At 32.0% G+C, this 13,388-nt stretch overlaps 1 protein-coding gene across 1 annotated transcript; it reads right to left on the bottom strand.

The window, feature by feature from the left end:
* Positions 1 to 11,351: 11,351 nt before the first annotated feature.
* On the bottom strand, positions 11,352 to 12,959 carry LOC116345273. Its single transcript, XM_031774508.1, has 2 exons — positions 12,167 to 12,959; positions 11,352 to 11,985 (listed from the first exon to the last, which is right to left on the bottom strand). The coding sequence occupies exons 1-2, from the start codon at positions 12,332 to 12,334 to the stop codon at positions 11,392 to 11,394; spliced, it is 762 nt and encodes a 253-aa protein (XP_031630368.1). The 5' UTR covers positions 12,335 to 12,959; the 3' UTR covers positions 11,352 to 11,391.
* Between the last annotated feature and the right edge of the window lie 429 nt (positions 12,960 to 13,388).

Raw genomic sequence — 13,388 nt, forward strand, 5'->3', positions numbered from 1 at the left:
TAATAAGAAATAATGAAAAAATGTCTGATTCTTCCCCATAAAAAAAAATATCGTTTTATAGGGAACGCAGACGTTTTCGCATCAGTATTTCGAGAACACTCCCATCGATTCGAAACTGATTTTTTTCCTTTAATTTTTTATTCAACAATAATATCGTTTGTTTTGTTTCAAAATATGTGCTGATTTCGATATTCAAGTTTCGAATTTCAGGATAGTTGAAATTGAAATATAAAATATCGACACAAATGATACACTTCTTATAAAGAAAATTATCTGAGAAATGTATTGATAGTAGTAAAAATATTTTTAACAATATTTATTTTACTAATATAAAATGAAAATAATGTTCAAATAAAAGGTTATTGGGGTTGCATTAGCTTTTTTGGTGTAATATTTTTTTTAATTTCATCATAATTTTCTTATTAGAGCGCTCAATATGACTGTAAAATAGAATGTTTTGGTTTAAATATGATCTCCTGAATCGATTTCGTGACTCTTTTGTCCAATGCCATAATTTGATATTTTTGTGGATTTTAACTTCAAAAACCAAAATTATGGATGCAGGTGTCAGTTTTACTTTGACTGTAGAATGGAATGTTGTTCCAATTTTTTTGTTTCAAAATATATATAACGAATTTTTTTGTTGAAACAAAATTTACCGAGTACAAAAATTATTATTATTAGCTTCTGACGGTCGCGTTCCAAAGGGGGAGGGGTTAATTTCAAAAAAAATTCAAAATTATAAAGAGCAAGTTTCTAATTTTTTGTCATTCTATCCGAATCCCAGGGTTTTTCCGTTTTTTTGCTCTTCACTTTTTTTACGAAAATCCCTAGCAAATCGGAAGATATTTTTTCTCAATTTATAAAGGAGTAATTTTTACAGTTATTGCTGTGATTTTTAACTCCGTAGTATCAGTAACTTATTGAGAGATATTTGAAAAGCTACTTCATCAAAGCTGCTTTGACAAAGCATAAGTGGAATATTATCACTTCAATTCCTAGCAAACTATTTCTTCTACGATGATGTCACAATTGTAAATGGATATGTCAATAATGTCTCGTTATACAATTTATAAGATTTCAGTTAGACTCTCATCGACCTCAAAGTCTTAATTCTTCAAGAGCACATACATCATCATTTATTATAAAGCCGTTGCGCAGAAAGCATCTTCAGCTTTCGTCGTTACGTGTACTGATCATTTGTGCCAAAAGTATTCTGTTGTGATCGAAGTTTTCATTTCACATACATTTCGCTCTGATTCGAATTCTTTTTATTAAAAACTATTAAATTTATTTAAAAAAAAACTTATTGATATAAAGAAATTATATATATTATATTCACTTGTCTCTTTACTCACCGTTCACGCATTGCATTCTTTTGTCTTCACTTCATAAATATTCAAATAGAAATCAATTTAATTTAATACATTTTTTAATTAATCTTCTTGATAATTTAAAAACAATTTCAGATCTGATTTTATATTTGAAGCAATTTTGAAAATCTATTTTAACACACTTTTGATACAATTTATTGAACAATTTCACTGTTTTTTTACTTTAAATTTTAAAATCGAATAAAAATAATACCAATCATGATGATCATGCGGAAATTTAAAAAGTGTGAAACCAAAAGCTATACTTCAAAATCTAATAAAAAATTAAAATGGATTGAAGTTATCGTTTTTCTTTTCCATGTCAACTTTCTTATTTAAGCGCAAAAATAGTCAAAACGTCACTTTGTTTGCAGTTTCATTGACATTGGCACATTTTAAGGGAAAACCCCCACCATAATTGGATGTAATGAAAATTGAGTAGTTTTAATTAAACTGAGAATGCCAACTGACAGGCTTATTCCTGAAGTATTTTCATGTTGCACGGGATTTTTAAAATTTTCAATGAAAAACAATATGTCACGGGGAGAAGTATTATTAATTCTTTTTTTTTATTATCATCAGTAGATACCAATCACAATACAATTTTTCCGATGATAATTTGTTTGATTGTCTTCGTTTCTTGTTCGAGTCCAACACAAAAACTGCCGGCAAATCAAATGGTGTCGATGCGCGCGTTATACATGTCATACTTTGATCCTGCATAGAAAAAGACATGAATTTGTACGTATCGTGTTGTCGATAACATCATTGCCGATATCGAATGACGGGCAAAATAAAATGTTACGTATTTTGTGTGTGAATAAAATAAACAACCGTACCTTAACAATGTATACATTTAACTGACTGACTACTGATGAAATGTGTTTATTTCACCCCCTGATTTTTGCCGTGCTCAGCGGCTCGACAACGAACGCCATCAACAACAACAACAGCAGCAGTAGCAGCAACAGCAATAATAACAACAATGCGAAACTTTTCGGTCGGCGTGTGGCAAAATATGCCCCATTACAACATACGCACAACGGTACACAGTCGAAAATAAATGGGGGAGAATGAGAGAAAGAGTAAGGGATACATCCAACGTATGATTTGCCGTACGCACAGCCTCACGCATCATCGTTCTCAATCTCAATACCAACAGTAGTAAAGATGTAAACGCGCTTCCTGTGGCAATGAAAAATTGTGCGTTCCACAAAAGTCAATGGATACGCAAGACACACTCAAATTCAAGTCAATACATCGTCAAGACTGTCATCATTGAATGGCCTTTGTGCCAATCCAAACAGTCGATGGCAAACCTCTTGACGATTTGAAAAAAAAAAAATATGGTGCCATACAAAAAATACCAACAAAGGAAAGAAAAACTAAAAAGATTTCTTTCACGTTCGATTCGAATTAGGCAGTGGTAAAAAGCCGGTTTCTTTCTATACGATCAACTCTGAGTTGAACGATGCGACATGTAGCATTGTCAAATATACGAGTAGACAGAGGTGGACGAGACAATGAAATTTTCAATAACAAAAAAAAAAATCCAAAAAAACATTTGCAAACAAACTTATCCATAAACATTCGGCTAAAATCACTTCGTAGTTGGTTGAAAGTGCTATGAAAACGTTCGAGATAAATACGCTATGTCCGCCTGATGAAAAATGCAAAAAGACAAATGGAAACCGTCGAACAAACAAATAAAATCGAAACAAACGAAGCCGTTTTGCTACTGGCTTTTTACTAAACGTCGCCGAGTTTTTCATCCCAAGCTATAAGATCGAACTTTTCATAAAAAAACACACAAACACACATAAAAACACCGTTCCATTTTAAACATGAAACATTGCGAGTGAGTTACAGCGACCACCGTCCAATCGACACTATCTGACACATTCCGATATCGCTTGCATAATTCAATCTCCGAAAGCACACATATATACATTTGACGGCTCTCTTCCACATTTTTTCTTTTGCATCAAATGCAATCACAGTGCAAATCTACAAACATCCCCTCAAATTAACCGCTATGTGCAACGATGATTCCACTCAATGAACACATTACGGAAGAGTGTTTTTTTTTTCAAAGCCAACATGCTTGTGAAATAAAGCATTTCGCCGAAATGAATTTTTGATTCTTGTCATAGTTTTGGACTCGATTGTAACTCTTTTTTTTTCTCTTGTTCTCTTTGTTTACTTTCGTGATATTGCAATTTGACAACTAATGGTAATGGTATTTTTGCACTAATTCGCAACACTACATTAGCAAGAGTCTAATATATCAAAGTAATAATGTGAAATTTGAAAAGAAGCGACAAAAAATTACGGCACAAATTAGCGGCGAAATAAGCGTGTCAAATTTACAGTTAATTTGCAGTCAAAATGTGGAAAGCGAGTATTAAACTGATTTTATTCTTTATCTTCTTATTTTAAAATCAATTGAAACCATTTTTGGATATATTTTGTGTTTTTTACCAATATAAAATTGAATTTTCGTTTACGTCATTTAATTCGTCTTCATTGTCTAGAAATTTCAGACGGAATCATGAAAATGTGTCGTTAATTGCATATGAGAGAGTCAGACTCTTTCGGAGATACAGGTTCCAGCTCGGGTTTGAACATAAAATCAAAAACAAAGATGCTTCTCTTGACACAGAGTTTATACTAAAAATATTGCTACGCCAATGTGTTTTTCGGCTATAAAATGTTGTACGTCAGTAATCATGGCGCATCAAACAAACGTTTTTTCAAATTTTGCAAAACAAACACACGCACGCACAATGAATCTGTACAATAAAAGTCAGTAGTTATGAATAAAAAATTATAATCATCATGAAAGATTAATAAATAAAGCAGTTTTGGTTGGAAATGGATCTTGAATGCGTGTGCCTTGCGGCTGTAAATCGTGTTTTCTTTGTATATCTCATCCTCCATTTTTGTTCCATAGACGTTAAAACATTCGGTGCAAAATGTTCGCGTTAATGCGTACAAATAAAAGGGCGACCCATACAGTCGCTAACAATAATAACATGCTTGCGCCACAATGCCAAAGAATTGAAAGAAAATAAAATTGAAGAGAGAGAAAGATTTTTACAACATTCAAAGTGTTTATGTTATCGCTCTCATGTATATACAATTTAGCTCATTACAGCTATTCAGTGGAAAGATTTTCTTATAAAGTTTCGGTCTTGCAGACAGTAAAAATTTTGTTAAGAAAATATCACAATCAATATATATGTCTTCTTTCTTCTGCTAAAAAGTTATTTGGAAATTCATGCAAAATATACTAAAGATCATACCATTTTTGTGCACACCTTGTTGGTGTTAATTTTGTGTTTGTACAACTATATCTCATTCAAAATTTAATCATTAATAATTTGAAATACACATTTTTCTCATCAAATAATGATGATGGATAAATTTATCAAGAGTCTTGTCGTACCTGTCATATAGACAGCATTCGTTTTGGAAAACGTTTTTATATCAATTAAATTGCTAATTCACATGCCGAATTGAGTAGAATTTCTTTCGTTGGTATTTTTTTACATAGCCGATCCTGTTTATCTTTTATTTCACTTCAAAAATTCAAGAACTTGATTTCCAAACTATTCATTTGTTTGCGTCCAACATGAAATATTTTTTTGCATTAAGATTAAATGTGATCTGAACTCTTTTGATTTGAAGCTAAATGTGTTATGTAAAATGAAGACATTTAATTTTTTTTTTTCAAATCATCGGAATAAAAAAATATTTGCATTATATCGAAGGAGAAAAGTTTGCTGAATTCAAATCTTGGCAAATTTAAACTGGTTAAAAAAATTACAAGCAAAAGCTCTGACTAAAGCTCAAACCTTATAAATGTATGCTGATGAAATATTGGTTGAATTCCATGGTAAGGACTGATTCAATTTTTGAAAATGTTCAATACACAAACACTTTTGTAAATTAATTCATATCGCAAATTTGTATCGTGGCGGATACGTAAAAATTCGTCATCCATGGGGGCAATAATACCCCGTATTGAAAAAATGGACTAAGCCAATATTAACTGTAAGTGACCATAGTTGATTAAATTCATTAATTTTGATTTTTTTTTTGTTGGAAAATAATTGACTATAGTCACTGAGTCAGTAGATTATTTATGGACATTTTGACTGTCGGACGACTATGGTTATTGTCGACTAAAGTTAACTGCAACAGTGAACCATAGCTCAATAGACGGTTAACTAAAGTTGCTTAAGTTAACATTCAATAGTCAGCCAATTTGTCCCAAAACAGCCAGTCACTTTACACAGTTGTTGGAAAAGCAGTTACGTTTAAGCTTAAAACCTTACAAGTGACGTTTTATTGAGCTTACCAAAAAGCTCTCTTCAATATCCTGTAATATTTTTCAATCGATTACACATGAGGAAAAATGCTTTTCGAAAGATGTCACCAACTTACCCAAAATGATTTACTTTACACTAATTCATGAAAAAATGTATGTGAGGCGCTTTTCATATGAAAAGCACAAGTTGTTGGGATTGAGTTTTCATCTGAACTTGGGGCTTTATTAAAATTTTATAAGATAGGGCTTTGAATAAAAGTCACACTTTAACTTCGTTTCTTGGCGATTGGACAGCTTTTATTTTTTTAAATAGCAGTTGCTTCTATGAACTGTTCAAGCTTTATTATTTTCCACTTCAATAAAAAGAATAAATTGCATACATTCAAGGCAAGCATTCTAAGCCATAGCGATGCATTTGATGATAAATAATATGTGCAATGGATTGCAATTTATGAGATACAAGAATGGTTAAATTGAATCAAATATAATTAATTATTGCTAATTGCTCTATGTTGTGCACGCTAGTGGTCATTTCAATTGTGGTAATTGTTTACGTCTGAGTTGTGGCAATATGTTTGGAATGTGCAATTAAATAATCTAAGCTCAAACTATTTAACCCTTGATTTTATTCAAGTCGTACGATGACGATGAAAGACGTCAGTGAAGGGACGGAGAAGAGATATTGCAAAACAATAAATGTGTATACGGAAAAAATGGTATCAAGTAAGATGGAATTCGAAATGTTGGGGGAAACAAACGACTAAAAAATGGAAAATCACATGAAAAATAGTTTCCTTGTAAATTAACTGTCCAACATTTTTCGTTGTCTCTTATCTGAGAGAAAAATGTGGTATTTTTTTATAACTTTTTTAGTTGCTATGAGCTATTATACTCTTTTCTCCAATTTCAATCTAATTATAATGTGGAACAATATATACAAAAAAGCATCAAAACAACAATTTTAGAAGACCAGCTGAAGTAAACATATATAAATAAAGCGACACATTAAAAAATGAAATATGAAAGAAACCACGAAATCATCACAATCTTTATGGTTACGTTACGCTACGTATTTTATAGTATCATATTTTCATTTTTTTTATCGAAAAACTTTTCATCATTCTGATGGTGTAAACAACAACAAATAAACTATTCATAAAAAACTTTATGTTGCAGTATTATTTGGAGGAAAATAAGAGCTACTCTTTCGCTGCAACGATTCATATTTAGTTCTTAAAAATAGTTTCAGAAAATGATTCTACGGTACGCTACGCTACTTTACCGTAAAATCTTTAAAAAGTCTTTACGATACGTTACTTTTCCCAATTTGAAATTTTAAAATACCATATTTTCGAAAAAAAAAACATCGAAAAATTCTCCTTGATTCGGAAAAAAGTCGGTGTGTGTCATAGGCCTTAGATAGAATGAAATTTTGCAGGAAATTCTTTCGATTTGCAAGAGTTTTTGAAGGTCTGAATCAAAAACCCCATATCAATTTTTGTATCGGAATCTTTTACACTAGATAGACTGAGATCCCCCGTCATTTATAGTCCATGTTCCTCTGGACTTACCAATGTGGAAACCTATGATTTCAAAAGCTCCAGATCAGCATAGAATAAAGATTTTTCTTGACTATCGATTCTTTTCACTTTTCCGAAATTTATTGATTACCGATAAACAAAACAAACAAACTATTGAAATGAAAAAGCTGATTCGTGGCGCAACATTTTTACTCTTTACTTGAAAAATATATTGAAGTAAATTATTTTTCGGAAAGAGCAGTGGAAAATTGTCTGCATTTTTCATACTTTCGAACCAACTGACACGGGATGATGGGTTGCATTTTTTTTTCGGGAGACGAATTACGAAAATTGTCATTTATGTATGCTGCAAAAAAAATCCAAAATCCATTAGCTTACTGATGTCGACAACAAGTGTTTCGTGTCAACATATCGGGACGCGTCACAATCCCGAAATGATTTGGGTTCGTGGAAAGATGCTTTTATATCAGCGCGACAATGTTATGTGTGTGTGACGACAATTTATCGGATGGTTTGGTTTTTATTGATGTAATATGTAGAAAATCTGAATCGCATTATGTTTTGTCGCCTTTACCATGCATATGCCACACACAAAAAAAAGTACCGCCACACACCACCAGCTGCGTTTTTATTTGGCTTCATTGTTGTTATTGTCGTTATTGCTGTTTATTATATCCATTTGAACACTATGGAAAAAGTGTTAACAATGTTCACAATGTGGTCGATGCGTGCCCTTTTTGTGTGTGCGTTCACAGTTCTGAAGTGGAATGAGTGTAATTTTCATGGGCGTTCCACAGCACTTTACACACATTCCTTGTACTATAATCATCAGAACCATATCAATTTCATATATGTAAAATCAGTGTAGAGCAGCCAATCTTTGTGGAAAAAAACACACAAGAAGCGGAAATTCCTATACACAACACATTCGTTTCGGTTGTCGTGATGGTATGGGATTTCTCGCATAATTCTTTTTTTTCTTCTCCGCTGTATTGGAATTTGTGATTGAAAGACTCAGCAAAGAGATTTATGATACAAAGAGTTGTATATATTTGGAAATATTGAAAGCTTTGCGCAAAAACGAAGGAAATTCCATGGCTCGGACATTTTTTTAAACCAGAAACACTGCATCGTTTTAAATATCTTTTAAACTAATATTATACATTAAAGCACTATCTGCATGCTAAAAATGTGGAATATTTATAGAAGAATTCTTACAAAAAAAATGTATTTCGCTGCTGAAGAATACTAATGCCTCAATATCTAAAGAACGAAGAAAGGTTCAAGAAATAAAGAAAAAAAATGGATGGAATTTCACTCTCATTATAAAACAACACAGAATACTGGATCCCTGGTATGGATAAGCATACCAATCGGAGCGGATAGATTCATCTGACGGTATTCCCTGCAAAATAAAAACGTAAAAAAATGAAAATTCCGAAAACCGAAAAAATGAAACAAAACACTATGTGAATATAGAAGAGGCCAGTACAGTTATTTCTTTATCAAATAACTTCTTTTATGATACTAAAATCATAGCAGCAAAATTCGCATAAAAACAGAATACATTGCATCCCGTGTGTGTTGTTAAATCACAAAATTTCATGATATCTTAAAAAGCCGTATCAATTCAATTGTTTTGAATAGCAAAATTCAACGCAAAAATCAATGAATCTATCAAATGATGGATGATGCGATGAATCGAAATTATTTGCGTCACTACAAGATGTGTTATGTTCTGCGAATCGGTTTTGTTGTGTTGGCCAAGTTATGAATAAACTAGTAAAATTATGTATATTTCTTCTTGCATTATGATTCGAAGTAACAGACCGATTGAAACAAAAATCCAAGAAATTCGATCACAATTTCCGCATAAGATAGAAAGCACAGTACTTTTGCTTAAATGAAAAGAATATGTAAAATGATAACATACTTCAACATATTCAAATGAAACGACGTCCTTATGCGCTGAATGTGATGATGTGAGAAAAGAATCGCCCAATGCAACATATCGGAATTCCATTTCAATTGGCTTCGTCATTTCGAAACGTTAAGAATATTGCATCTCATCAAGTTGAATTTAAATTTGTTGACGATATCCATTACTTTTCTGGTGCTGGTGCCAGAATGACGTATGTAAATATTCTCGTAATCAACAAACCAATTGCAATTGGTCCATGGATTTGTTTGCTCGCTTGTGTGGATGCATACCCACCTCCTTTTTAACTCCTTCTTACTTCCTTCGATAGAATATACATTTGAATTTGCACGTGCGTCGCATTATAAATGAGATAAATATGTGGAAAACGAAAATAAATAAGTGTAACGCAACGCAACATCTAATGTGAAAGTTATTTGGTTGTTCAGTATCTGAATGGGCATTTGGCGAATACGCTTTACGCATAAAGTCGTTTGGAATTGAATGATTTATGTCGTTCAAAATGATTGTTATTGTCTGCATTTTATTAATTCATCATTTTTTACAACTTTTTTTTTTATTTATATACTTTTTTTATAATTTATTATTGATGTTTTTCTATATAGAATATATGTATAATAAGATGTATGAGGGTACACAGTTAATGTAATAATATATAGTATTTGTTTTTTTTGTTGTTATCTGGTTGGTGTGTGTGCTTTCTCTCTGTCTTTTGTGATTGACATTAAAATCCATATTGGAAGATGACACCGCGCACATTATAAATTGTATGAGCTCAACGTGTTGTTGAATTTCGTACATTTCAGAAGAGAGTGACTTTTTTGAGAGACCGTCTTTACACCAACACTATTTCTCGTCACTTTTATACACAACTTTTATACTTGAATTTTATTCTGTGATCGTTACATTCAACTGAATTAGGCAAAAATTCATTTGTACTCAAAATGTGGAAAATGAACTTCTTCCACTTTTTATCAAGTTGTTCGATTTGCGAAAGTAATTTACAAATTCCAGAGTTCATGTTTCTTGTTGACACACATAAAACTACGTTGTTTATTCAACCATTCAACAAACTGAGTGACTTGATTGGGTAATTAGGAGAATTAAAAAATGTCTACCAAATACTGATGTAAAGTTGACATTGTACAAGGTCCCACAAAAATATTCCATTCTTTGTTAAATATTTCCAAAAATATGTTATTCTTACTGAACTCGCGCTGCAATTGAATGTAACGGTCCAAGAATCATTGTTTTTTTTTTTTTAATTTTATTAAATTAGAAAAGTTGGAATCCCTTTGAAGTTTTAAAATATGTGTCTACTTTTTTACTCTCATCCGATCTCCATTTCTTTCCTCATTCTCTTTGGCTCATTTGGCATACATATGTTCAAAAGACACACACTTTTCAGAATTAAAATCTAAATATTATTTATTTATATTAATACAAAAAAATTATTGTCACTGAGTTCCATTGTGTTAAGAAAATTCAAAATGGAATTGGAGCTCTTGTCTAATTCGGAGAAAAAATTTACAGATAATTATAGATTGAAAGTGGAGAAAGCAATCAAAAGCCAAAAGTGGTCAAAATGTTGAAACAAATGGCAATACATGAATGAAATGAACTCTTACCAAATGAAAATTACACTTTACATCTGGATGTAACAAAAATATATTCTCGATACATTGAATTCTATTGCCGGTAGTGAAGCGATTTAATTTTGAATTCAATAAGGACAGAAGTATATGGCTCAAAACCTAAATGAATGTACATATTTTTGTGATTTTGTCCAAGTACAAATCAATTGCTATAAAATCAAGCAATTTCAACGATTAGAGAAGTAAAATAGAGTTCTTGGAATAAAAATATATATTGTGATAAACTTTAAAACGACACTGAAATCACGTTGCTGATACATCGATTTTTTCTTGTCATAGATATTCTTCTGAGATTTACATTTATTTAAATTGGATGAGAAAGTTTGGTTTGCATTTTTTTTTTTTTGGTTCGTCTAATGTTTCTCTACATCTTATTTTCTTTGGCAAAAGGAACAGCAATTTCATTTTGAATATGTACGATGGGATGTGTATTTGGTTTGTTTGTTTTTTTTTTTCTTCTTCTTGCTATTATTATGGTTTTTGCATTGATTGTGTGTACAATTTTAATAATTTGTTTGTTTTTTTTTTCTCTTGTGATTTTGATTTCTCTTTAATTGAGATGCTCTTTATGCGAAACCATTGAGCCGTTTCGTCGAAAACGATCGAATTTCATATTTGATGACGGCGATCTTTTTTCATTGACGTCATCGTATTGTGCGTCATAGTCATTGGCACTGTTTACGTCATTGTTTGTGGTTATCCAGTCCAAATCGTTGCTTGTGTCGGCATTTGTATTGGTGGCGGCACTTGATTTTTGTTGTTGCTTACCTCGATACAATTTTTGCATTAACTGTTGCGATCGAGACGAAAGCAAATCATCCGAAGATGAGGCCGTGTTATGTAATTTACCATTCAAAATGGATTGGTCGGGCTTTTGCGTTCGATGTGTTCCGTGGCCATAGTTTAACAATACAAATCTCAATGGTTGCTTTTGACGTGTTTGTTGTTGTTGCTTGTATGATTTTCGCACACCATCATACGAATGCTCTACTTTGTCATCATAATCATCGCCAAATTCATCGTTATAGTCCTTAATCGGATCTGGCAACAAGCCAAAATCATTACCCCGCTTTTGAATCAATTTCAATTGATCGGCAAATTCATTTGCCGCCGATAAATGTGCGTCACGTTCCGATTCAAGAATCTATATAAAAGAAATATAAAAAAAATTAAATTCTATCGAAAAGCTGAAAGACATCTTTTTTTTTTTTTTCTTTCTTGAATTGAAAGAAATGAAAATTTGAGGAAACTATTAAATGTTTGACACTGTAAAGGAAATTCATGAAAATGGACAATGATTTATTTGTATTAGAATTTGCACTTACGTGTTGAAATAGTTCCCTCAGCCGTTCGTTTCGCTCTAATTGTGTTGGTATGGAACGTCGTGTGGGTAAATATCTGGCACCCGTCACCATTTCTGGCAATAAACCACAACCTACGATGCAATACAGTGTCCAACACCAGAAAATTCGTTCATTTAATGACTTCGTCATTTTCTTCAAGTCGGGTTTTTTGTTTGTTTGTTCTGTGTGTTTTTTATTGGGTGCGCGAAGCTATCACACCAAAAATTCTTTCTAGTTATTAGCAAAGTGAGTGCCACAGTATCACACACACACACAAATTTGAAGAATTCTTTAATTCGTTTTAAGTGTTACTCTTATTTCTGAAACGTTACACGATTTTTTTTATCTCGTTTCTTTTATTTCAAACTTGATTTTTAAATTCAAAGCTCAAGAGTAAACAAAACAGATAACGGTCAATCTTAGCAGTTGCACAAAAATTATTTCATTTGAAAATAATGATGTGTTGAAAATATCACACTTAATCCAAAAGAATTGTTAATCACGCTATTTTGAACACATACACTGACACGCACTAAAGAAACTGTTTTTTTTTTCTTTGTTTTTAAATTGATTGTAAATTTCGAAAATGGAATCAATTCAAGTGTGTTTGTTTTAAAAAATTGCTTTGAAACCGAAGAGTTAATAATGAATTCACCAACAGTAGTATTCGATTTGAATTGAAAAAGCCATTCAACTCGAATGTTGTTTGTCAAAAATGAGATCAACGAAAAATGTGTTAGTTCGTTGTTTGGTACCCGTAAGCTTGTTTACTCTGCTAGCATCGGTAGTTGACTGAAACTTAACCGTATCGAAAGAACCTATCCAAGTGAAAAATTCTTCAAGAGTTTTGCACTCACCAAGCAGAAGCATAACACAAGCAATCCAGTATATGTGCTATGTAAAATGATGATGTTCAAGTTAAAGCTGTGAACGCGTGGATGTTTTGACGATTTTCATTTTTTTTTTCCTCTTTTCTTCGATACATTTTGTCATCGTCACTCCTTTGGTTTTGCTATCTCTCTCCCTCTCTCTCTTCTCACTTTTTCTCTTTCTCTTTCTCTCTTCTGTGATGTTTCATTTCATCGTGGGCTTTTAACGCCGTTTGTGTTTTGTTTGACTTTGGAACTTTTTCGAGCTCAAAGCCAAATGTTAGAAATTCTAAGCACTGCTTTTTACGACATATTAAATAAATGTCCAACTGGAT

Source organism: Contarinia nasturtii, unplaced genomic scaffold (genome assembly GCF_009176525.2).
Source record: "Contarinia nasturtii isolate CC-2019 unplaced genomic scaffold, AAFC_CNas_1.1 Cnas_scaffold_1240, whole genome shotgun sequence".
In the NCBI taxonomy this organism is placed as follows: domain Eukaryota; kingdom Metazoa; phylum Arthropoda; class Insecta; order Diptera; family Cecidomyiidae; genus Contarinia; species Contarinia nasturtii.

Bases quoted from the DNA above. Each gene is read 5' to 3' on its own strand.
- LOC116345273 (XM_031774508.1), bottom strand. From the start codon at position 12,334: ATGACGAAGTCATTAAATGAACGAATTTTCTGGTGTTGGACACTGTAT. The intron at 11,986-12,166 runs GTAAGTGCAAAT...TCTTTTATATAG, and splicing joins TGAGGGAACTATTTCAACAC to ATTCTTGAATCGGAACGTGA.